The following is a 25,813-nucleotide window of genomic DNA, read 5'->3' on the forward strand; positions in this document are numbered from 1 at the left end:
AGGGGCTGATGCAGATGGTGGGATTGAGGGTCCCCATTCCCCAAGCAAGTCCTTGGCAGCCTCACAGGCCCATTCCCCCACCCACCCCAGCACAACAGGGGTGTATCCTTTGAAACATCCACGCTCCAAATGGGTGGACATATGGTGATTTCATCATCCTGGCTTTTCTTCCAAAAACCTTCTCTGTGCTGCTCCTGCACGCCATAGGGGCTCCCACGCCCCACAGCCACAGCGGCTGCAGCCCCATGTGGTTTTCTAATTATCAATCCTTCTGGGCGCACAGGAAGCCAGGCCCAAGCCCCCTCGGCCACCACCCCCTCTGGCCCTTGGACGCCACCAAGTCTGGGAGCTGCTTCAGGGAAGGGTGGGTCCTGCCTGCTTTGTTCTGGGAATTGGGTGGGGTGTTGGGCTCCTTGCACCCTCACTCCCACCCTCATCAGCCTCCCCGAGGTGCTCAGGAAAGGCGGCCACTTGTTAGGTGTCCATGGGCCCTGCCTCTGGGAAGCAGGGGTCACTGTCTGCCTTCAGTGCCTGAAGAAACAGACCTGGGAGAGGAGAGGACAGATGAGCCCCAGCAAGTGGCAGAGCTGGGATTTGAATGGGTGGGTTGCCTAATCCTCTCACTGTCGGGTGGCCTTGGGCATATCCTCAGACCAGCGAGCTAACAGGATGGGATTCATGGTTCATCTTTTTATTAAAGAGCAGAGCTGTTTATTGCTCTCACGTGGAACCTCCAGGTTTAAGACAGAGCTGCTGTGTGGGTCCCTGAGGCAGTGAGTGGACCCCCTTCCCCTCCAGGCGCCCTGGGATCTGAGGCACCATGTGGGCAGACTGCCCCAAATGTCTCTGACTCCAGGAGTGCTAGGAGGCAGCTGGAACCCTGACCTGACCCCAGTCCAGCCTCTGAAGAGGTAGCCTTTCACCCAGGATCCTGGCCAGGTGGGGAGCTGAGGAGGAGGCAAAGGGTGGAGGCTGGCCCTCCCCTGGAGGGTGGCCACACCTGTTGGCCCTCCTAAACCCCATCATGGCTGGGAGAGGACTCCCCCACTCCCCCACAACCTGTAAAACCCAAACCAAGGCATGAATTCTGGGGCTGCCCTCGGCCCCTGGTCGAGCCTCAGAGCAGCATTCCCAGGCTGGGACATGCAGGGGTGGAAGCCCCCGGGTGGCCAGACAGCACTTCTCACACTCAAGGTACAAGGGAACCTGTCAGTCCTGTTTTTTAATAGCTTGGACGGGCATCTCCGCCTCTCAAGTGACTAGAAATCAAGGGGCTGCCCCAAGCTTTCAGGATCCCAGGACTGAGTGACAACGTTTAGTCTTCAAGGTGGGTTTCTCAAGCCTGCATCTACTGCTGCAGGCTTTGGGGGATGCAGTGACCTGTCAGCTTTGCTTTTCCTCTCAAAGAATAATTTCTATTGGAAACTCGGTGGTGTGCGTGCTCTTGGAGCTGGGCAGACCCGCCACACTTGCTCTTCAAGCTCTCCTGAGTCTCAGGTTCTTGGCTGTCAAATGCAGAGAATGCTGACCTTCCAGGTCAGGAGGATCAGGGTCAACCCTCTGAGTGGTGCATTCAGCCTGGCCCTCAAAACCCACAGGCACCTGCTCACATCCTGCCTCTTGCCACAAACGTGCCTGGAGCGGATTCCACCCCAATTGCACCTCAAATCTGCACTTCCTCGGCATCGGCTCCAATTTGTCACCCTCTGCTCTGCGGGTACAAACAGTCCCCCATCTGTGACGTTGGCTGGCTCCACCCTTTGTAGTTTTGTTGCTGGTGTTATCTGCTTGGTCTGCCTTCAAAGTACCGCCTTTCCTGTCTCTAAACCACCCTGGGGCCAGCACAGAGACCAGTATTCTATGTCTGCCTGCCCCCTCCAGGTGCCCGTGGGCGCCCACCTGTCTGTCCACGGCTGGGGCGGAGCCCAGGTTGGAGGTGATGTGCTGAAGATCATGGGGGGGGGGGGCACCTGCTCCCCCAACCCCTGGGGGCGAGGGAAGCCTAGTCCCCAGGCATCAGAGGCTCTCCCAACCTCTTCACCCCATCTTTCCCCCAAATAATTCCTGCTCAGCCCCCACCGAGCACAAGGAAAGGGGGCTGTTGGCCCCACTGCAGGCCTGACCCGGCTGGGTTGCCAATCTGTCTCTGCTAGTATCTTGGCCCCCACCCCCTGGCTGTTCTGCCAGCTCCCCGACAGGCACTGTGGGGAGCAGGCCCTGGGAAGAGACATCTCAGAGCCAGAAGCCAGCTTCAGCACAATTTAACTTTTTTTAATGCAAGAAAAAGTCATGTCTTCAGTTGCTTTATCTCCCCACGGGCAAGTGTGGTTAAGTCTCTGAAACTTCCGATAGTGAATTCCCAACGAGGCAGCCACCTCCATCCTCCTGACACTGTGTGGGGTGCGGGTCGAGGCCCGCTACAGGTAAGGAGGCCGGTTCCTGGGGACGCGGACCCAGTGGAGGCCTAGAGAGCAGCCTTGGGAGGGTGGGCCAGGTCAGATGTCAGAGTGAAGGAGTCCCTGAGACCCCTGAGGGTGTGCCGGTGGGAAGCCGGCTGCCCTTGCCACAGGGGCTCTGTGATGACAGCCCTGGAGGCCAACCGCTGGCCCACGGGAATGTTCACTGGCCCCGGTGGGCTCGGGCTACTCAGCCTAGGCGCGCCTTTCTAAGAGCGTCCAAGTGGAGCCCTCCTTAGGAGGAAGGCAGGTGGGAGAGGGTAGGGGCTGGGCCATCCCTGGTCTGTCTGGCCGCCAGGCCTGGGCTGGAGCACCAAGCCACACAATGCTCCTGAGGACCCGCTGCTCACCAAAGTGGGGCACGGAGGTGTGCCAGAATGTTCCAGGGAAGTGAGAGGGTGAAGCAGGGGACGCCGCCTCTGGGGTCTCTGGCGGGGTGTGCGCCGCATGCACCCCACCTCCCATGGCTCCTGAGTGGAGTGTGGGGAAGGGACACAAGTCACAGCTTCTCAACAAGTGGCCGGAAGTTACCGGAAAATTCAGTCAAGTATGAAAGGGGTTACTTTATAGAAGAAAAACTAGCTTACGTATTTCTCTGGAAGACATTCTCTACCCCATCCACCCTGTGCCCCCAGACTCCCTGCAAAAAGGGCAGCTGGGCCTGGCTTCTGTGATGCCAAGTCAGAGGGACGTGTGAGCAAGGGCAGGGCCTGTGGACAGGGGACCTCGGGAAGGTAAGGAGGAAGGCACAGAACCAACTGAACCGCGGGCGGAGGCCGGGCTGGGCAGGGAAAGGAGCCACTGGCCTGACGGAGCGACTCAGCCTGAAACAAACAGGGACCCTGCGTCCCTGTCTACAGAGGCCGCAGCTGCAGGAGGGGCGAGCCAGGGCGACCCCCCCTCCTCGGGAGGTGAGGACGGGAGGACAGAGGCCCTGCGTGCGTGGGGCTGCCAGACGGAGGATGCGAGAAAGAGGGCTGCCTCTAACGTTATATATTAAAAATATCCATAGTTCTTATGCACAAAATTCCATCATTCACATACGAGTATCACCCCTGCCTCCCCAGGAGCAGCCTTAAGAGAAAGATGGTGGTTCTCCTTTGCGAGCTGAGCAAACAGCACTCAGTCTTTATGGTCTTGGGGGCTGCGGGCCCTCCCCCCAGCCTCCGCCTGGCCGGGTGCTCACTCGTGCCTCCGCTTGGAGGGCGGGACCAGGTGCGGCGGCAGGTCGGCGGGCAGCTCGTGGCCCTCCAGCTTGACCTTGATGAGGTGGTTGGCCAGGGCAAACTCCTCGTCGTCCAGCAGCCCGTCCCGGTCCACGTCGGCCAGCTTCCAGATCTTCCCCAGCACCGTGTTGGGGAGCTTGGACTTTACCATCTCCTTCTTGGCGTTGGCGCCCGTGATCTTGCCGTTGACTGGTGACAGCGTGTAGAAGATCTCGTCGTAGGTGGGCTTGTCCTTGCCCACCACCCACTCGACGTCGTCGATGCCCTCACCGGCCCCCTCGCCGTAGCCGTGCCCGAAGGGCCCGTTCATGGTGCCGTCGAAGGCACCGCCCTTCACGACCTGGGCGGGCATCAGGGACTCCTCCTGGCGCACCATCACCATTAGCCGGGCGATGTCATTGGCCAGCATGTCGTCCACTGTGTCCAGCAGCTTGGGCTTCAGGGCCTGGAATTTGCTGAAGTCCTGGGTCTGCAGGAGCTCCTGTCACGGCAGGGAAGAGCAGACAGGCCTGGGTCAGGCCCTCCCGGGCTCTGGCGCTGCAGGTGCAGCAAAGGGTCCCCAAGCAAAAAGAGCTGGCTCCATGGCCCCAACCACTTCAATCTTGGCTCCCCCATCTCTTAAATCGGAAGTAAAAACAGTCTCTTCCTAGCAGGACTGAGGCAAGAATTAATTGGGAGGAGGCTGGGGTGCCTGGCACGGCCCTGCCCTCTCCCTACCCCTCTGGTGAGTCACCACATTCCCCTGCAAGGTGTCACGGCCCGGGTCCACCTCTCCCCGGGTCAGCTTCCGATTGGGTGGGGTGCTGCTTCCACTTTGGGAGGCCCCACCCTTGGAGCTGGGGTTCCCTCCAGAATCACTGCCCCAGTGCCCCGAGCCTTCCACATTCCGATCCCCACCAGCCCACTCCCAGGGCACAAGGGGGTGGCCGTACCTGCATCTTGCGGAGGTTGGGGAAGTCGCCGGGGGAGATCTGATGCTCCCGCTCAATCTTCTGGTAGATCTCGCCCAGGTTGTTCACCAGCTCTTTCTTCTTGCTCTCCTTCCCAAAGACATTGGGCATCTCCTTCTTGAGGGAGCTGATGATGTAGGCGTGGACCTGTGAAGACAGGGAAGGGGCAGAGTCAGGAGCTTCCCGGACACCTTCTCAGGGTGTGGCCTGATTAAGTTATGCATGATCATCAGGACAGCCCAAGGGATGACTAAGGATTAGAAAACTCCCACAAGGCTATTCCTAGATGTTTCAGGCTTTATCTAAACTCAGTACCTTAGTTAGGTATTTCTAACATTAGTTCAGTTGCTCAGTCGTGTCTGACTCCTTGCGACCCCATGAATCGCAGCACGCCAGGCCTCCCTGTCCATCACCAACTACCAGAGTTTACTCAAACTCATGTCCATCGAGTCAGTGATGCCATCTAGCCATCTCATCCTCTGTCGTCCCCTCCTCCTCTTGCCCCCAATCCCTCCCAGCATCAGGGTCTTTTCCAATGAGTCAACTCTTCGCATGAGGTGGCCAAAGTATCGGAGTTTCAGTTTCGACATCAGTCCTTCCAATGAACACCCAGGACTGATCTCCTTTAGGATGGACTGGTTGGATCTCCATGGAGTTCAAGGGACTCTCAAGAGTCTTCTCCAACACCACAGTTCAAAAGCATCAATTCTTCGATGCTCAGCTTTCTTTATAGTCCAACTCTCTCACATCCATACATGACCACTGGAAAAACCATAGCCTAGACTAGATGGACCTTTGTTGGCAAAGTAATGTCTCTGCTTTTTAATATGCTATCTAGGTTGGTCATAACTTTCCTTCCAAGGAGTAAGCGTCTTTTAATTTCATGGCTGCAATCACCATCTGCAGTGATTTTGCAGCCCAAAAATATAAAGTCTGCTACTGCTTCCACTGTTTCCCCATCTATTTGCCATGAAGTGATGGGACCAGATGCCATGATTTTAGTTTTCTGAATGTTGAACTTTAAGCCAACTTTTTCACTCTCCTCTTTCACTTTCATCAAGAGGCCTTTTAGTTCCTCTTCACCTTCTGCTATAAGGGTGGTGTCATCTGCATATCTGAGGTTATTGATATTTCTCCCAGCAATCTAGATTCTAGCTTGTGCTTCTTCCAGCCCAGCTTTTCTCATGATGTACTCCACATATAAGTTAAATAAGCAGGGTGACAATATACAGCCTTGACGTACTTCTTTTCCTATTTGGAACCAGTCTGTTGGTCCATGTCCAGTTCTAACTGTTGCTTCCTGACTTGCATATAGGTTTCTCAAGAGGCAGGTCAGATGGTCTGGTATTCCCATCTCTTTCAGAATTTTCCACAGTTTACTGTGATCTACACAGTCAAAGGCTTTGGCATAGTCAATAAAGCAGAAATAGATGTTTTTCTGGAATTCTCTTGCTTTTTCCATGATCCAGCGGATGTTGGCAATTTGATCTCTGGTTCCTCTGCCTTTTCTAAAACCAGCTTGAACAAATGAAGTTCATGGTTCACGTATTGCTGAAGCCTGGCTTGGAGAATTTTGAGCATTACTTTACTAGCGTGTGAGATGAGTGCAGTTCTGTGGTAGTTTGAGCATTCTTTGGGATTGCTTTTCTTTGGGATTGGAATGAAAACTGACCTTTTCCAGTCCTGTGGCCACTGCTGAGTTTTCAAAATTTGCTGGCTTATTGAGTGCAGCACTTTCACAGCAGCATCCTTCAGGATTTGAAATAGCTCAACTGGAATTCCATCACCTCCACTAGTTTTGTTTGTAGTAATGCTTTCTAAGGCCCACCTGATTTCACATTCCAGGATGTCTGGCTCTAGGTGAGTGATCACACCATCCTGATTATCTGGGTCGTGAAGATCTTTTTTGTACTGTTCTTCTGTGTATTCTTGCCACCTCTTCTCAATATCTTCTGCTTCTGTTAGGTCCATACCATTTCTGTCCTTTATCGAACCCATTTTCTTGAAGAGATCTCTAGTCTTTCCCATTCTGTTGTTTTCCTCTATTTCTTTGCACTGATCTTTCTTATCTCTCCTTGCTGTTTTTTGGAACTCTGCATTCAAAGGGGAATATCTCTCCTTTTCTCCTTTGCTTTTCGTTTCTCTTCTTTGCACAGCTATTTATAAGGCCTCCTCAACCATTTTGCCTTTTTGCATTTCTTTTCCATGGGGATGGTCTTGATACCTGTCTCCTGTACAATGTCACGAACCTCCGTCCATAGTTCATCAGGCACTCTATCAGATCTAGTCCCTTAAATCTATTTCTCACTTCCACTGTATAGTCATAAGGGATTTGATTTAGGTCATACCTGGATGGTCTAGTGGTTTTCCCCACTTTCTTCAATTTAAGTCTGAATTTGGCAATAAGGAGTTCATGATCTGAGCCAGTCAGCGCCCGGTCTTGTTTTTGCTGACTGTATAGAGCTTCTCCATCTTTGGCTGCAAAGAATATAATCAATCTGATTTTGGTATTGACCATCTGGTGATGTCCATGTGTAGAGTCTCCTCTTGTGTTGTTGGAAGAGGGTGTTTGCTATGACCAGTGCATTCTCTTGGCAAAACTCTATTAGCCTTTGCCCTGCTTCATTCCGTACTCCAAGGCCAAATTTGCCTGTTAACTCCAGGTGTTTCTTGAGTTCCTACTTTTGCACTCCAGTCCCCTATAGTGAAAAGGACATCTTTTTTTGGGTGTTAGTTCTAAAAGGTCTCATAGGTCTTGATAGAACCGTTCAACTTCAGCTTCTTCAGCGCTACTAGTCGGGGCATAGGCTTGGATTACCATGATATTGAATGGTTTGCCTTGGAAACGAACGAAATCATTCTGTCGTTTTTGAGATTGCATCCAAGTACTGCATTTCAGACTCTTTTGTTGACCATGATGACTATTCCATTTCTTCTAAGGGATTCCTGCCCACAGTAGTAGATATGATGGTCATCTGAGTTAAATTCACCCATTCCAGTCCATTTTAGTTTGCTGATTCCTAGAATGTCAACATTCACTCTTGCCATCTCCTGTTTGACCACTTCCGATTTGCCTTGATTCATGGACCTAACATTCCAGGTTCCTATGCAATATTGCTCTTTACAACATTGGACCTTGCTCCTATCACCAGTCACATCCACAACTGGGTGTTGTTTTTGCTTTGGCTCCATCCCTTCATTCTTTCTGGAGTTATTTCTCCACTGATCTCCAGTAGCATATTGGGCACCTACCGACCTGGGGAGTTCCTCTTTCAGTATCGCATCATTTTGCCTTTTCATACTGCCAATACCTAACATACATCCTGCCAATTAGGGTGGCACACCCTTCCCTTCCCTATAGTGGGCAGTAACACTGGCAACCTGGCCAGAGCACAGCCCTCTAATCCTGTCACCTTGCCAAGCAGTGTCCAGCAAGGAGGGCTGTGGCCAGCCAGCCTCACGCCCTCTTCTCCCAGACCTGCCAACTCCACCCTGAAAAACCCCTCCACTGGCCTGACCCTGTCTTCCCCGCAGGGTCGAAACCTGGCTGAGAAGTGCCGAGGGAAGCAGGTTGGTCACAGGGTCACAGTCACAGCTTTGCTCGTTACAGGCCGGCAGAGACTGAGCAACTCAGTTCAGGAAAAGGAAACAGTCTCACAACAGCAGGTGCAGGACAAAACTGGAGAGGCTGGGGCTTTCCAGGCATGCTGACTCAATGTGCCCGAGGGCCACGCCACTACACGCCATCTCTGCAGAAGAACGGGCAGGGGCCCGAAGCCTGCCCCTCGTTCTGTCCTGAGAGGCTGGGACAGAACCCTGCCCTGGCTGGACTGGAGGCTGGGGAGGGCGGGGCGGCGGTGGCGTGGTCCTTTCCTGTGACCAAGCAGAAGTTGGACCGGAAACAGGAGGCTAGCACTCCCCTCCATTCACCACTCTCTTCCTCAGCTCAGGACGCCACTTGTCCCTTGAGGCCAGGAGCCACTTACGTGGATGTTCTAATGGGTTCCTTTCTCAGAACCAGCTCACTCATCAGGAAGGTTCCAGAAGTGAGACAGCTAGAGAACCGAGCAGCCCCAAGTCCTCTAGGGCAGGGTTCTTCTAGTCCAGCCCAAGTCCTCCAGGGCAGGGTTCTCCCTCTTTACTAAGCATACAGTAGGTCACAGGAGACCATGTCCAAGTGCAGATTCCGGTTCAGTGGGGCAGAGGTAGGACCTAGAAACCTGTGCTTCTAGCAAGCTCCAGTCTACTGGTCCTGGGGCACTCTGGGTAACCAGGATGGAGACACACCAAGGGGTGAAGGATGAAGAGTCACTGCCCATTATTTGGGACAGGGAGTACCCAGAGCTACCTGAATTCAGGCCTCAGACAGTGGGTGCCCTGAGTCACTGTGTTTGGCCCACAACAGAGCCCCAAAGCCTCTCGGCTACACACAGGCAGTCAGCTCCGTGGGGGCAGGAGCACGGCCTGGGGGCTGCCCGGCTCTCCCAGGACAGGGCCTACCCCTGGAGATGCTCACGATGTGGCATTATCCAAAATAAATCATATGTCCTAAGGGAACATGCCATTGATCCCGTGGTAAAGAGTCCACCTGCCAAAGCAAGAGACTCAAGAGACATGGTTTCCATCCCTGGGGTGGGAAGATCCCCTGGAGAAGAAAATGACAACCTACTCTAGTCTTCTTGCCTAGGAAATTCCACAGACAGACGAGCATAGTGGGCAATAGTCCACAGGGTCGCAAAGAGTTGGACGCGACTGAGTGTGTGAGCTCAGACACACAAGGGAACATGCTCTGCTCCTCGATGTCTGAAGGGTCCACTGGCAGCATTAACCTTCCCTTCCCAGACCCCGGAGTCTTGTGAAGTGGTCAGCAAGGCACTGAGGCTCTGAACTCGAGCAATTCAGAAGCTGTGTGCAGATGCCAGCAGGCCCTGAGCTTCCATGGAGGGTAGGGATGGTTTACAAGGCCTCTGGGGCGGAGGCCAGCCAGTGGTCTCCCTGGGCCCGCAGGCCGTTGCCCTGATTCTCCACGAACTACCTCCTGTTCCAGCTGAAGCATCACTTCCCGCCCAGGTCCCCCCAGTCTGGTCCACCCTCCTCAGGACAGCTCCCCAGCCACCCGCTTCCGTAGCAACTAAGACAATACAAATAAACTGTGCTTTCTTTTCGCCCTCTGCTCTCCCCCGTGCGGCGGACAAATGCTGGGAGAGTGGGAACCTGGCAGTTCCCACTGCATCCCCGACACCCGGCATGTGCTGCAGGCACTCAGCGCTCGGCTGGCCTGGGGGGGCAGCTGATGAGGCCTTGAGCAGCTCCCCCACCCACTCTCTACTCCCTAGGCTGCCTCTCGGTAGAGTGGCATCTTCTTGTTTTGATGTTTATGTGTTAAAAAGAATCTCAGTGAGGAAGAGGTTGCACCCACGGGTGCACAAGAGGACAGATTCAGACGAGGCATGGCACAGTGTGGGCAATGAGTGCAGGGCCGAGTCTGGGGTATCCAGTCCCAGGGCCCTGAGCAGCTGCCCCAGAGCGCCCTGGCCCACAGCCGCTCCCCCCATGTCTACCTTGGCTAGTCGCGCCCGCTTGATGAGGTCGTTGAGCTTCCTGAGGGCGGCGTTTCGGGGTAGAGACTGGATGTCTTTGAAGAGGTCCTGCTCCTCGGCCTCGAAGAGCTTGCGGTTGTCAGGGATGAGGAGTGGGTGGGACCAGAAGGAGCCGATGTACACCCGGACCACCTCGGGGGTGTTGATGATCTTCCCCAGGGACCACATGAGGGCCCCGTAGACCCGCATCAGCTGCTGCGTCTCGATCTGGTCAGCCTTGTTCAGCACCACACGGATCTTGTCCTCGTGGTTCTTGAGGGCCTTGATGACCTCTGAGAACTCATCGGAGATGTCCAGCTTGTGGGCGTCGAAGAGCAGGATGATACGGTCCACCCGCTCGGCGAACCACTCGAGGACGGCTGCGAAGTCATACCCTGCCGGAAGAGAAAGGGTGGGTCAGGGGCCCTGGGGGTCTGATGGCTCCCATCTCTGACTTGGCCTGGCACTTCTCAGCCTAAGTTTCCAGAAGGGACTCCTGTGGACAGCGCAGCACCCTTAGGGCAGCGGGTCAGTCAGGCACCCCCTACCTCCGTACCCACCATGGTAACGCCCTCACCCATGTAGCACCTGGCACTAAGAGGTGCTTTACAAACAAATAATGGAAAGTGAAAGTCAAAGTCACTCAGTCATGTCCAACTCTTTGCGACCCCAGCGACTATACAGTCCATGGAATTCTCCAGGCCAGAATACTGGATGGGGCAGCCTTTCCCTTCTCCAGGGGATCTTCCCAACCCAGGGATTGAACCCAGCTCCCCCACATTGCAGGTGGATTCGCTGAGCCACAAGGGAAGCCCGTAATAATGGAAATGGAAAAAAAAAAATAGAGAAAAATAAAGCCCAAACAATGGAAAGAAACTCATGAAGTCCAAGTCCTAAAGTGGGTACAACTATGGCAAGAGCAAGGCGGAGGCCGAGCGGCAGAGTTCAGCACCAGGTGATGAGAACAGACTTGGGCGCCACCGGCTGGGTGCCCCTGCATGGCAGCCACCGCTAGGAGCAGGAAGACCTGCAGCTGCCGCTTGTCCAGGGCTCCGTGCTCTGCGGGAATGGCATCCACCCTCTATAACAGGGGTTGGCAAGCCACAGCTCAGGGGCCGGATGTGGCCCGCCACCTGTCTCATAAAAGTTTTACTGGAACACAGCCTGCTCACCTGCACTGTCTCCGGCTGTTTCTATGCTAACGACAGCAGAGCTCGGCTGTGGCAGAGATCACGAGGCCTGGAAAGCCAATCATTTTGAACACTCTGACCCTAAGAGAAAATACTTGCTGACCCTTGCTCTATAAACCTATAAAGTGCTACAAACCACTTCCCCCTCTAAAATGAATCGGCTAGACTAAGCCCCGGTTCCCAACTCTATTCTGTGCTGTTTCCCAACAACAATTAAGGCTGTTGGTCTGTGGCTGCACTGCTGACAGAACTGTCTGGTTTCAGCTGAATTCCCAGTCCCCCAGCTTCAGACTGAATTTCCCAGCCTCTCTGCTGCAGAAACGAACAAACCATGAAAAGGCGCACCAACCCTGTGTCCTGTCTCCCTCCCCAGGGACTGGAATGCAGGTGTGAGGACAGGAGCTGAATACCTACTCTGGGTTCAGAACTATTGTATTTCACACAAACTATCAGATGCCTCATTGAAGTCAAAGGATCTGTGAGTCTCTGCAATACTGGTTTAATTTGTAACCCCTTTTACAATTATGCCACCTCAAAATGCTTCTCCCTGTACTGTCCCCAGAAGTAAAACTTCTGCTTATCTTTTAGGAATACTAAGGAGTGGTAGGAAGGCCATGGAAACAAGGCCTCAAGAGTCTTTGGGAGGCTTGGGTCCCAGCCCTCAAGCCACCACTCTCTGCATGACTCTGGGCAAGTCCCCTTGTTCCTTACCTGCTGGCCAGAGGCTACCCCAAATGCAGGCCGGCCCTCCTAGGAACCACTGTGTCCTTCCCAGAGTATAGTCACGCCCCTGAGAAGGTGCCAGAGAAAGCACTCCTGCACAGAAGGGCCTGGGACACTGCCCAGAAACAGACCAAAAACCAGCCCCTTCCACTGCAGAGCTGCACCCCCACTCCCCACTCCAACCAGGCTGGGATTTAAACAGGCCTTCTCTAGACGGCAGGAAACAGCAAAGTAGCAGGTAGGGGGAGACCAAAGAAAAGGACCAAGTGTCAACACAAGGCCCAGAGTGACTCACGGTGCCACAGACAGGGCTGTCCTCCCTGCTTTCTTGTAAGGCGGGGGCTGAGCCGTCCCGCCAAGCCTCCCGGGCTGAACGTGAGTCCAGCCTCGTGGGCCGCCTCCCCTCCAGCCAGAACACTCCCCGGGGGCGGGGGGTGCTTTAAGATAAACCAGGCCGTGTGGGGCGTGCCGGCGGTGAGGCTATGCCTGGTTAGACAAACATTCCGGCTGCCCGGCCCCTGGTTCATATGGGCTCCAGGGTTGCCTGCCCGCCTGAGGCCACAGCCATGCAGGCACCTGCCCGCACCCGGACACGCAGAGGCAACGCAGGCCCTTAGTAGGAAAGCCCTGGAGTCCATTCCCGGCTCAGGCCACTGACTCTGTGACCTGAAGTTCTTAACTTCTGAGTTACACTTTTTTTCCTCTGTAAAAGTCAAATTACAATTCCTCCTCCTAAGTTCACAGGGAGGACTAAATGGGCTCCCAGCACAGGCCCCGGCACCGCACGACACTGCATGCGGGTCGGGCAGGCTCAGGCCGGGGAGAGGGGGCAGGGCCCCTGCAGCGAGGCTCCGGGTCACCGGGTGCATCACCGCCTGGCTCTAAGGCCAGAGGCCAGCGCTGACCCTTGTGGGAAGACACCGAAACTTCAGGAAAACCCCAAAAGTATAACTTCCGTCAACTTAGCACACAGCCTGGCCAGGGCAACCCGTTCCCACCACAGGACGGGGGGGGGGCGGGGAACCAGGACGCTCTGACAGGAGGCTCCGCCCGCCCCCCCACTCCAGTTTTTGAACAGGGTGGGAGAGAGGTGGAGTCGGGGGCAGCAAAGCCCCTGTGATTGTGACCTTGAGCCTGGGCAGGGGAGCCATCAGCCTTCCAGGGGCTGTGCAGACGAAGGAACAGCCGGGCTACCAGATTCCCTGCACTCAGAGGGTGTATGAAGGCAGTGGGTAAGGGCTGGGTCACTTCCCCGCCCGCCACCGCCAGGCTGCAGGCTCCAAAGTACAAGGTCCCCAGGGCCCTGGAGGAGCCGGGAGCAGGCTGGCCCCAGCCTCGCTGCCAGCGCCTTTTATGGCTGGCTCTGGGAACGGCAGGTCAGTGCTGAGAAGGCAATGACTCAGGACTGAAGGGCTGCTCCCTCTCGGCAAAAAATGAGGCCCCCCTTCTCCCCTCGGCACGCTGTTCATCCTCAGACCGCCACAAGTCCAAACGACCCGAGTCCCACAGCTGGGGAGGCGGCGATGCCAAAACCAAGCTGCTGGGAGAGGGGCGCCCTGATGGGCTGGGCTTGAGGCCCAGTTAGCTTTGGCCTGGGACTCAGCACGGCATGTGGGGAGCTGAGGTCACCTCCGAACTCCACCCAGCATGGAGGGGGTGGGGGGAGCTGATGGGGGGAGAGGAAGAGAAGAGAGAAAGGAGCAGGAAGACGAGAGAAAGAGGAGGAGGAATCGCCTCTGAATGAGGCACCAGGTCCACCAGCCCTGCCCAGAGTGACCGCGACCCTGCCTGCAAACCCAGCTACTCGCCGCCATCTCAAGCTGGAGCCAACAGAGCGAAGCCCATTTTTTTGCAGGTGAATGAAATTTCCTGTTTATATGGAAAGTGCTCACACTTTTGGTAAGAGAGACCGGGTGGCTGGCCAAGCACGCTCACAGGTCATGCACAGGGTCTCAGGTGGAGGACCATGTCCTACCACGTGGCTACAGCCACGCAGGGCCCCCCAACACCTCAGCCTGTGTGTCTCCATGGGCACCAAAGGGCTGGACCGACCCACATCAGGGGTGCTGAGAGCAGCGACTGAGTCTGCGCTCTGTCCCAAGGGGCTCAGTGGGAGGTGCCAAGTCCTGGGACCAAGGACACGTCTAGAAAGGAACTCTCCGACCCCAACACTGCCCCAGGCACTGAGCCTCCAGGCTCTGGGACATCCTAGAGGTCAGCCTTGGCAGCGGGATCAGGCCTCACACACAGCAACCCACGCAGAAGCAGGAAGGCACGTGCACCCAGTGAGGAGGACACCACGCCCCACACACCAGTGCAGACACTGTGCTGCGGCCTCGGGCATCTCAGGAGGGGCGGTCATGAGGGTGCTGACACCCACAAAGGCCACAGGCCACACAGTCGGGGGCATGAGCTGGAAAGAAAGGGCTGAGCCTGCAGTGTGAGTAAAAGCCAGCGCTGATAAGAGACAAGCTTGGCTCAGAAGTTCTGGGACCTTGAAGACATTATGAAATGATGAAACAAGTCAGTCACGGAGGATGATTCTACCGGTATGAAGTGCCTTGAGTCAAACCCACAGACAGAAGGTGGAATGGTGGGGGCCAGGGGCTGGAGACGGGGAGGGAAGCTGTACTTTAATGGGGAGAGTTTTCTCTTGGGAAGGGGAAGAAAGTTAGGGAGGAGATTGGTGGTGGTGTTTGTACAACAATGAGAACGTACTTAAAGCTGTGCACTTAAAATATGGTTGAAATGGTAAACCGCATGCTGTGCATATTTCAGACTTCCTGTAGTTCAGACAGTAAAGAATGTGCCTGCAGTGCAGGAGATCAGGGTTTGATCCCTGGGTCAGGAAGATCCTCTGGAGAAGGGAATGGCAACCCACTCCAGTATTCTTGGCTGGAGAAATCCATTGACAGACCATCGGGTCGCAAAGAGTCAGACACGACTGAGTGACTGACACTTTCATGCATACTTTACATGGGCGTGTAGACAGGAGGCCCCAGCCTGCCCCTCGCCTTGGCCCCGTCCCCACCGAGCCTCCTGCAGGTCCCAGCTGCTGCAGGGGTTCTGCCCCTGTGGCTCTGGCTCCCTCCAGACGGGGTCTGCCTTCCAGTCAAGAGTCTCGCTCTCCACCTCTGGCACAGAGGTGAAGAGGGAAGAGTTGGGATTCAGCCTTGCCCCTGCCCAGCACCCTCCAAACGCAGGTTAGTTCCAGTAGCTGGGGGGAAAGCTGCTTCAGATATTCCAGAAGTTTCTAGAATGCAAATAGAGGGTTTGTCTCCAGTCAACTTTTGTTTCCTGCCATTCAAGCTGCGTGGGCCTTGGCGTTTCTTGCCACAGCTCCCATCACATATGCTTAGCCTGCACCGGGGCCAGGAGGAAGGGGTGCAGGAGGACAAGAGAGATTAAAGAGCGAAGAATACACACCGTGAGGACTTGTTCAGAGCTTCCCTGGGCTACAGTTCTTACGGGAAGGGCACAGAGGTGGCAGAATGCGGCCTCCCCAGTCTAGGCATTTACCCAAAGAAACAGAAATTGGGACTTCCCTGGTCCAGTGGTTAAGACTCGGCACTTCCACTGCGGGGGCACCGGTGTGATCCCTGGTCAGGGTACTAAGACCCCGTATGCCTCGAGAGCTGAGAAATTAAAATTAGCACCCTGCACGAACGTTTACAGAAGCTTTATTCAAAACTGCTCCAAACCAGAAACCCAGATGTCACTCGACAGGAGGATGGATGATAAGTTACGGTACATCCATACCCCAGGATACAACAGCTACAAAAAGGAATAAACTGCAGGCTCTCAGAGATGGATGAGCCTCAAAAGCACATGCTAAGTGCAAGAATATAGACACTAAAGGCTTCATTCTGCACGATTCTGTCTATGACTTTCTGGAAAGGCACGACCTTGGGGCAAAGCTCAGCGGTTGCCTGATGAGGGATGTAGATGAGGGACTACAAAGGGGTGTGGGGAACTTTCTGGGGGTGATGAAAGCTGTATCTCGGTCATGGTGGTAGTGGTTATACAACTGCTGCCTTGGCTGAACTTTTATCGTATGTAACAGACCTCAATAAATCTGGCCTAGAAATAAGCAACAAAGAACAGGTTGGGGGGGGGAAGGGTGGATGGACTCTGGAGTCAGGCCTGGACCTTCTACTCTCTGAGCTTCTGTTTCTTCATCTGCAATGTGAAGGTGGAAGTTTCACTGTGACCGAGTGAGTGCCTGACCCGCCCTAAGCGCTCCGTAAATGTTTGCAATCTCTTACTCACAGGATTTGTATTTTGGGCCCAAGAAGCTCAAATTCCAACGGCTGTGTGGGCAACGACTTCTAATATGTGAAGAATGCCTTGTACCCCAAATATAAACTGAGCGTTTGCAGGCAGCTGCCCAAGAACAGGTGGGGATCCAGCATGGGCTGGTCCTACACCCCCGCGGGCAGAGCAGCCAAAAGCTGGACAGGGGCGGGGGGTGGGGGTTTGGGGGGAGGTAGTGTGAGGGAGGCCCTGAGGAGGGTAGCTGTGCTGAATGAAGCCAGGCCCCCAGAGGAGGTCCTGGAGTCGGAAGGGAAATGCCTGCTGAGTCAGTGCTGCCCCTCCTCCAGCCTCCTCGGGATGTTCTTCAGAGAAAGGCCTTCCTCATCACAGTCTGGGAATCCCTGGGTTTTTCAGTGTATTTTTCTTCAGCTGACATTTGTGGAACACTGAACTGGGCAGCAGGCACTAGGGCAAAAGCTTAACACACGCAAATTCCTGTGGCCATCGATGGGACCCGGAGGCTGGGCGGCTCTCCCTGTTCTATTGACGCGGCTCCCCGGGGCGCAGCAACCCCCGAGAGCCCCAGCTCCTAAGCACTGACCTGGGACTCGAACCTTCTGCCATCATCTGTGCTGGGAACCCAGAAGGGATGCAGTACTCAGCCTCTCACGAGGCTTCAAGGCAGCCTCATGGAGTCGTTCAATGGGCTACAGAAAACCTAGTGAGCTTTCGGGGCCAGGGCCTCTCAGGAGAAGGCAGCAGGAAGGGCCACCTGTGGTCAGAGGGCTCCAGGGTTGGACCAGGGATGGCTCCTGAGCTTAGATGGAGCCTGAGATCCAGGGACAGTTAGCAGGGAGCAAGTAAGAATCCAGCCTTAGCCAGGGCTCCCAGGTCCTGTCCATGGACGACGGGGACAGATTTCTAGCTGGAGGCAGAGAATAGGGAGGGAAAAAAAGCAGAAAGAAATCTCAGCATTGCTGTTCAAAGCCCTGAACCTCTGGCCCATTTCTGGACTTGGAATCTGTTCTCAGGTGGAGAGAGAAAGAGGGTAGACCCTGCGCATTCCGGGGAGCTGAGCCCGGCACAGCAGGGCCCAGGGCTTGTCAGAGCCACGCTCTTAGCGCTCCTCGGCCCAGAGCGCCGTCCTCCGGCACACTGAAGCCTCTGCTGGGTTTGAATCCCAGCGCCAGCACGTGCTGGCCTGTGTCCTCTTAGTCTGCTTAACGGTGCTAAGCCTCTGCTTCCTCATCTGAAGAGCAGCGGCTTCCTGACAGAGGCAGCTGCTGCAGCCAGCGAGTGGCGCTGGGTCCCAGCGCAGAGGTCAAGCAGAAAGCAGGCACTGGCCAGCCGAGCTCCATCCCCTAATGCAACTCGAAACGACTGGCCCCTGCTGACTCCACTCCCACGGGGAAGGGGAAAATGAGGCACAAAAGTTGCGGCTCAGCTCACAGCCTCGCCATGACAGTGGCGGGGGTGCCCTGGCCTGGCCCCTGCTTCCACCGAGCGCCTCCCTCCGCTGCCCACGGAGGACCGGTGTGGGAAGACCCACTCCTGCCCAGGCCGTGCCGGCAGCCAGCAGCCTGGGAGCCCCAGGCGTCAGCCCCACGGGCCCCATGTGCCCTCTGGAATGCCCTGTATCAGTCACACGGGCAGCACCCAAGAATGAATGCCGGCCCCGCAGGTCACCTTTGTCCGCTGACACGAGAGCACTTTATCTTCAGAGGCACTCAGGATTTAGCACAAGAGGGTGGGGGGGCAGCTCAAGGCCCCTGAGGCCCCTACTCTTCCCTGCAGCACTTCTCAGGTGTCTCCTGCGGGGCCTGGGCTGGGTCCTGACTGCTTTGGGCCTGCTCGAGCCCCACCTCTTATCTCCCACCCAGTACTTCCTGCACAAGCTAGGCCCCGTTCAGAAAGGGGAAAAGTCAGGAGGGGCCAGGCCAACGGGGTGGGAACTGGAGGTAAATGCAATAAGTGACGCCAATTTTAGCCTCCAGAAGGCTGCTCGACTTCCAGAGAATGAGGTCAGCAGACCGCAGAAATGCCTGCTGCCTGCCTGGGACCCACGTGTGCTGTGGACCCGATCTTTCTGAGAGGGAAACACCTGCTTTCCACCCTGTCGGCCCCGGGAGCGAGGGGCGGCCACCAGGGAGCCTGGGACGCACTACCCTCCCGACTTCCTCTGCCGGGGCACGTGGGACCTTTGCGGCGACAGATGAATGGGGTCTCCAAGGAGAAGCCAACCGCTTTTGTGTCCACCTGGAGGACACCACCCCGGAGGCCACACCCAGCACATCTAAGAGGTCCAGTCCGATGGCCTTTCTCCACTGATAAAACGTTGACCACAAACATAGCCCACAGTAAATCCCAACTTGGTAACTTTTAGTGCGCGCTAAGTCGCTTTAGTCGTGTCCGACTTCGTGCGACCCCATGGACTATAGCCCCGCAGCCTCCTCTGTCCATGGGAGTCTCCAGGCAAGAATACTAGAGTCGGTTGCCGTGCCCTACTCCAGGGGATCTTCCCGACCCAAGGATCGAACCCACATTTCTTAAGTCTCCTGTATTGGCAGACGGGTTCTTTACCACTAGTGTCACATGGGAAGCCCAAAACTTTTAGTAGAATACTTTTAAGACCACTAGAGTTATAGAGGGAAAGAAACAGTGGATAAAATCAGCTGGATCCCTCACAGGAGAACAGCCCGCCTTCAATCAAAGTGATGCACTTATCTGTAAGCCAACCTCCTTCCTCCTGCCCATGATGGGGAAATACAGCAGTCTCCTGCTAGCTTCTTCCTCCAAGTATCTGCCATGTGCATGGGTACCAAGTGGGCCGGGACGGCCTGGTCCCCAGTAACATGCATACGGCCTGACTGCAGAGCACGCTGAGGCCCTGCTCGGTGCCTGACCTGCAGGCAGCAAGTCCAGACACCACTGCCTGCCTTTCTACGGATGGGGTGAGGAAGCAGACGGAAGGGGAGCAGGGGAGGGAAACACCCCTGCAGGAAGGGCCAGGGTAACCTGTGCAGCAAGACCGACACTCATGGGACTTCCTCCGTGGTCCAGCAGCTAAGACTCTGTGCTCCTAATACAGGGGGCCTGGGTTCGATCCCTGGTCAGGCAACTAGAGTTCACATGCCACAAGAAGACTTTGCATGCCCCAGCGAAGACTGAAGAGCCTGCGTACTGCAACTGGGGATCCGGTATAGCCAAGTAAATAAATACTGGGAAAAAAACAAAGAAAGAGGCAGATACGCCCAACTGCTCAGTCCCCTGAGCTCTAAGCCCCCTGCCTGAAATTTCAAAAACTGCCCAGCAGGGGAACTTCACAGCACTGGTGGAAAACTGCTATTTCCGAGTTCCCTTTTAGGAGACAACAGGGACCACAAGAAGCCTAAATGCTTTTCCCTAAATACCTTAACTGCCAGCTCTGAAGGCTGTAAGAGGGTGGCATTTGGGGAGGATGTGTGCGTGCGTGCCAAGTCACCTTAGTCATGTCCAACTTTGAGCCACGCTATGGACTGTAGCCTGCCAGCCTCCTCTGTCCATGGGATTCTCCAGGCCAGAATACTGAAGTGGGTTGTCATGCCCTCCTCCAGGGGATCTTCTCGACCCAGGGATCAAACCTGTGTCTCCTGTTGCTACCTGCACTGCAGGCGGATTCTTTACCGTAGAGCCACTGGGGAAGCCCTTTTTATGAAGCCTATTATCCCTCATTCAAAGATGCATTCACATCAACTGACCAATCTGATCTGACGTCCCGGAGTCAGGAGAACCCTCTCCCCGCCTACTCCCCGAGGCCATTAAAGACAGAACTCTACAGAGCCTCAAAGAAAGTTCCCCCAGGGTAGCTCAGTCCTGGAGGGAGATGGAGAAGAAATTCCCTTTTGTGGGTCTCTCTCTTTAAGAGTAACTTAATCAGATATTCAAGGCTTGTTTTGGCAAATGACAAGACAAGAGCCTTGTTTATCAGGCATTTTCTTAAAACCAGGTTGGAACAATAACAGCAATAAGAAAGAAAAAACTGTCCCCGCCACTTTCAAAGAGGCCCCCAAATCTGCTCTCTTGAGCCCTTACAGTGTAACTATCATCAGGGTGGAAAACCTAAAAGTTGAAACCAGATGGAGAGATAAGAGAGCAGTTTCAGCATGTTCTGATGCAATCCCATATCAACAGGGGCCCACAAGCCAGGAAAAAAAAAGGAGCAGCAGGCTTTCTCACCACCAAAAACAGGGCCCCCACCCCCTCACAGATATACTGCCTCCCAAATCTCAGACTGCTGGCTTCTGCTGCGAAGCTCACTAATGCCGGGCAGCCCGCTGGGGAAGGGGGAGAGAGAGACAGGAGAGGCCTGCGAGTTAATGATAAACAAATCTGGCCACTTGTCCTCAACCCCCTCTGAGGCTGATCCTGTTTCACTTTTACATTTGCAGCTGCAGACTCTGCACCGAGCTGGCCCCCATGCTCCTCCCAGAAAGCATTCAAACCCCGAGGCTCCCCTCCCTCTACAGAAAGAAGCAGCAGCAGAAATATAACCCAGTTCAGGCGCATCCTGAACCAGATCTTTAGAAAAGCTTGGTGAAGTAGGGACAGGGGTTTACACAACTAGAATGGGCCTGGTGCACTAATATTCAGCATGTAAAACTTACCACCACGCACGGCACCCAGGGAGGCTGCTGATGAACAGCATTTAAGCAAATTTAAACATGTTTCCACAGCCCAAAATGTTTAACAGATCCCTGCCAGCTTCTCCTTTTGGCTTGCTCTTTCAAGGCAAACTGTTCTCTCACAGTCCTGCTGGACTCGCTGGGAATTTATACACCTCTGGGAGGCAAAGTTTTCAAACTAAGGTGAATGAGCCTCAGGGGAACCAGAGGCTCATTCAGAGCAGCAATGCTGACGGGGGTACCTGGACCTCACAGCCAACCAGGATCCTGTCCTCCTTTCCAGAAGGCCCCAGGGACTGGGAAGCTTGAAAACCGCATATAGCTGGCTGTTGTCCCACTCTGACAGCTCCTGTATCCTCAGCAAAGGAAGCCGTCATGCAGCTAGCAAGGCTGATGGGAAAAGGGTTCTCACTCGGGCTGGGAGAGACTCGAGCAGCCTCTGGGCCATGTCCCTGACGTCAGACCGAAGTCGTCTGATGACACTGGGCTGTGTCAGAGCCTGTTTACCTCTGCTGATGCGCTGCTTCTCTCCAGACAGGATCCCCGGGGTGTCAATGATGCTTATGCTGTCCAGGACCGGGTTGGGCAGCTGGGCGCACATGAACCTGCACAAGAGCAAGAGCCCGAAGAGCAAGGTCAAGATTAGGGTATCATTGCAGTGATCTCTGTACTCCCTCATCTCTGCCTATGGCTTCCCTTTAAGAAGCAAGGAACCTAAAGGTGGTTTCTCTACTGTCTTAAGTTTCCAGGGGTGGGAACTCCCTGGCGGGTCAGTGTTGAGGATGCTGCACTTCCAATGCAGGAGGCACAGGTTTGATCCCTGGTGGGGGAACTAAGATCCTGCATACCGTGTGGCCAGAAAAAAAAAAGGTTTCCGGGGTGGCCAGCAGATTGCTCGTATTGTCTTAACTGGGAATCCAACCAGCAAGCTCCAACTGACAGACATCAGCATTTCCCTTACTGAGCTCTTCCCCCCAGAGTTCGAGAGTTCAACTTCCAAGTTGCTGACATGTTAGCAAAAACTGCACGCACAAGCCTCAGTCACCATTCAAATCCAGAAGGAAGGGAGAAAAGTGACAACGGGGACCTTGGAATTCCATATTCAGATTTTCAACCACCTGGCTACATTTCCACACACCAAGAGAGATGGCCTTTCCTATACCTGCTGGAGTCAGCTGGTATGGCTGGCTGGTATGGTGGGAGGGAGCCCTCCCTCCCACCCAGCTGCTCAGGTGAAAGTACTGCAGTGGCCAGCGACAGTCAGGGGACCACACAAGCTGGTGGATGGTGGGGCAGGGAAGCACAGACACCAGATTCTCTGAAAGTCAAAGCAAAGTGGGGAGGAAGGAAGCCACAGAGTCACGGGCGAGGGCTCAGCTCTGCGTGCGTGAGTTCCCACCGAGCTCAAAACATCCCAGAAGGACTGTCCCATCTGATACCAGAGATTCTCGACTGGACACAGAGAAGTCCTTTAAACACTTCTCTAGAAAAGGTACTGCAAGCCAAGAAAATACTGGCCCATTGTCTAGGAATCTGAGGAGATGAGCTTCTCCCTGTGGCCCCACCCCCCTAAGTGACGGCAGCCCACAGGCCAGGGGCCGCTGGCCGGGGGCGAGAGGTGCTGCCTGCAAACACAGCCTAGCAGAAGCTGCTGACCCCGAGGATGAAGAAAGCTTGGGCCTCATCCTCACTGTGCCAGCAGCAGAGCACATATGCTGTAAATAAACCGCACGACCTGGCGCTCCTGCCAGGGAAGGAGTCAGCGGAGAGAAAACCAAAACGGGAGGATTTTCAGCCAGCTCTGAGACGTAACATACGTAAAATGGTCTTGTCAAGAGCGTAGCCAGTAAGTTGACATCTGTTCAGATCAGGTGCTCTGCAAAACCCGGGGAGTGAGGCTGCAAACACGAAAGGGAGCGGGCAGTGTAGATGCGTCCCATCCTGTTTTCTCACCAACAAGGACGTGCTAATTTCATCTCGAGCTACAAGTACCAGTTACAAGTACCCAGGCTGCGCCCTGCCTCTGATTTGAGTCTTAGAGCAGCCACTCAGGGGGAAGAGGCCAGAAAGTCAAGTCCATGACTCAACGAGTCTCTTTAAGGGTGCGGGAGAGGCTGTGTCAGCCAGTGAAGAGCCCCCTTTGTGTGCCCCGGCTGGCCGGCGGCGCTGGTGTACTACACGGGCTGACACAGCTCGGGCCTCGGCTCCAGCGCAAAGCCACATCCCCACCCTCGGCTGATGAGGCCCCTTCCGCTGAGGTCGTTAGTATTCTGGGACCCTCTGGCGATGAAGCAGTGGCAGAGGAAATAAAAGCGTGGCTCTGGGGTCCTGCGGCACCAGCATAGTCAGGGTGCCTCTCTTCGACTCGGCATTCCTGAACTGCTGTTTTGTTGTTTTTTTTTTTTTTCCCAGGGAGAAGCAGCAGGAGGAGGTAACTGGCTGCACAAAGGCAGACAGTCGGCCCTGCAAGGGCGCTGCATTAACTTGCTCGGTGGTGAACTCGTCAACGGCTGGGCTCCCTGAGCAGCGGTTTCCTGAACAAGATGATGTCTAAGATCCCTTCCAGCTCTGAAACTTTAGGTCTCCAAATTCAGAAAACAGGTCATACATCCACTTCTCCTTACAAAAAAGGTCTGCTCTCACAATCAACAGTGGACACCTAAGGCCAGCAGAAGGAGATACAGCTCCTTCCTTCTAGCCTCCCAAATTTCTCCGGGAGAGCAGACCTAAGAGTCTCGGAATTTCCAGCCTGGCAGGGAAACTTTCCACAAGACTGTACGGCGCCCACCAGGTGACAGTCAGCCAGCTGCCCATCTACAGGTACAGGTCTCAGACCCCAGTATCCCTCCGAGGCGGGCTCCTGGCCAGGAGGACCCTGCCTCTTCAGGAGTCTCACTCCAAGGACTTTACTCTGGCCCTAACTCATCAACACCAGAAGCCATGAAACAGGAAGGCAGGTTTAAATGCCCCGAAGAAGCAAAAAGACAACAGAAGCCTGCCTGTCTTCTTGGTTAAAAGGTCAGCTTTGCACACGGAGGTCAGCCTGGCCACTGACTGGGATCGAGGGTGAGCTGGTCTACCCTGTGGGACTGGACAGTGTCTGGAAAGGAATGTGATCACACAGGGCGGGGACCTTCTGGAAGGCAAGAGTCAGGGATTCCTTCCTAGGCCCTTCCCCAGAAGGGACTTTGAAAGGCATGTAAAGTCACTCTAATGGAGTTTGGCAGAGAGGACAGATTTGTGAAGTCCTTTGGTATGTCCCCTGGGGGCGTGGGGGGAGGGATTTTAGAATCCCCATTGAGCTGGGACCTTGAGTTCCTTTAGAGAAAACTGAACCAGGCTGTAGCGCTCCTGAGAGAGCAGGCTGACGTATTTCATTCATAGCGTCCTGAAGGTTAGACCTTTACAGGGTTATCCTCATTTACCCATTTAACTGGGAAACGGAGGCCCAAGTAGGTTAGGGAACATCCTAGGGAGTTTACAGGGGCTGGAATCTCATTCCAGGGCTCCGGGGGCCACGGCCTGGAAGCACAGACCCTTACCCCAGAAACCTTTAAAGCAGCACAGGCCCTTCAGAGCTGCCCCTGGAAGAAGTGCTGGGGCTCCCCTCTGTCTGCTGCCTCTGAAGGCCGCCCCAAACTCAGCAGGCCACAGCAGATCTCCCTGGTCCCTCCTCCACAAACCACCAGTCCCCGGGGAGACACACCACACCAGCAAAGTGAACATCTAAAAGTTTCACTGTATTTTTCCAGGACACTTAAGAAACAGACCCTTGAAGCGTGGGGGTGAGGGGGTTGGTTTGAATGAATTAGGTGCGCCCAGACTTAGGGAAAGAGGTGGAAACCAAGATTACCTGAGGGATGTGAGGAGTCTGGGATCTGCCAGGTTGGGGGGGTTGGGAGTTAAACCGATAACCTGGGAAATTCGGGGGGTGGGGCGGAGAGACAGAGCCGCGGGAGCCGGCGACGCCCATTCGCAGACCCCCTCGGTAAGGGTTTTCTTTGGAAAGCGGCAGGGGACCCAGTTCCGGGGAGTGGTCGCTGGGGGGGGGGGGGTTCGCGGGGGCTTCGGACAAAGACCAGCGGAGGCAGTGGTCACTGGACGGTCGCGACCCCGGCGGCCCCCTCCCCCGGGTCGAGGGGTGGCTACCTGTTGAGGAAGGCGTTGCCGAAGGCGTTGAGCTTGCGGAAGGGCCGCCGCGGGTCGACGACGAGCGCGTTGCCCGGCACCACGCCCTCGGTGGGGCCGTGCATGACCGCGATGAAAGAGTCGGTGGTGGGCTCGGGCCCAATGCGCATCCCCGGGAAGTCCTGCTCAATCAGGTGCCGGATGAAGGTGGTCTTGCCCGTGCTGTACTGGCCCACGAGGAGCACCATGGGCTTGTTGTCGAAGTCAGCGTCCTCCAGCGCGGGCGAGTGGAACTCGTGGAAGCGGTAGTGCTCCTCCAGGGGCAGCAGCTTCTGCGCGTACAGCTGCCGCAGCCCCTCGGACACCGTCTGGAAGAGCTCCGGCTCCTTCTTGCGGCGGGCATCCTTGCTGACCCAGCTGAACATGCTGCCGGACACCGGGTTGGCTGCTGCGGGGCGAAGGGGCGGCTGAGAGCCGGGCGAGGACGCGGAGCCGAGGCTGGGCCGGGCCGGCCGGCTGAGGGGGCGGTGGGGCAGGGGGGCGGGGAGCGGTCCGCACTGCGCAGGCGCACGACGAGGCCAGCCGAGTGCCCTTCTGTACAGTGGAACGCGCGCCTAGCCGTGCGCTCTTTATAAGGCCCGGCCGC

The 25,813-nt window shown here is 55.4% G+C and overlaps 1 protein-coding gene across 1 annotated transcript; it reads right to left on the bottom strand.

The window, feature by feature from the left end:
* Nucleotides 1-3,434: 3,434 nt before the first annotated feature.
* EHD1 (EH domain containing 1) lies at nucleotides 3,435-25,813 on the bottom strand. The gene is made up of 5 exons (XM_065937674.1): nucleotides 25,189-25,813; nucleotides 21,547-21,644; nucleotides 10,194-10,606; nucleotides 4,615-4,779; nucleotides 3,435-4,163 (listed from the first exon to the last, which is right to left on the bottom strand). Exons 1-5 carry the CDS (start codon nucleotides 25,590-25,592, stop codon nucleotides 3,639-3,641), a joined length of 1,605 nt encoding a protein of 534 aa, XP_065793746.1. The 5' UTR covers nucleotides 25,593-25,813; the 3' UTR covers nucleotides 3,435-3,638.

Source organism: Muntiacus reevesi, chromosome 5, assembly GCF_963930625.1.
Source record: "Muntiacus reevesi chromosome 5, mMunRee1.1, whole genome shotgun sequence".
Lineage (NCBI taxonomy): Eukaryota > Metazoa > Chordata > Mammalia > Artiodactyla > Cervidae > Muntiacus > Muntiacus reevesi.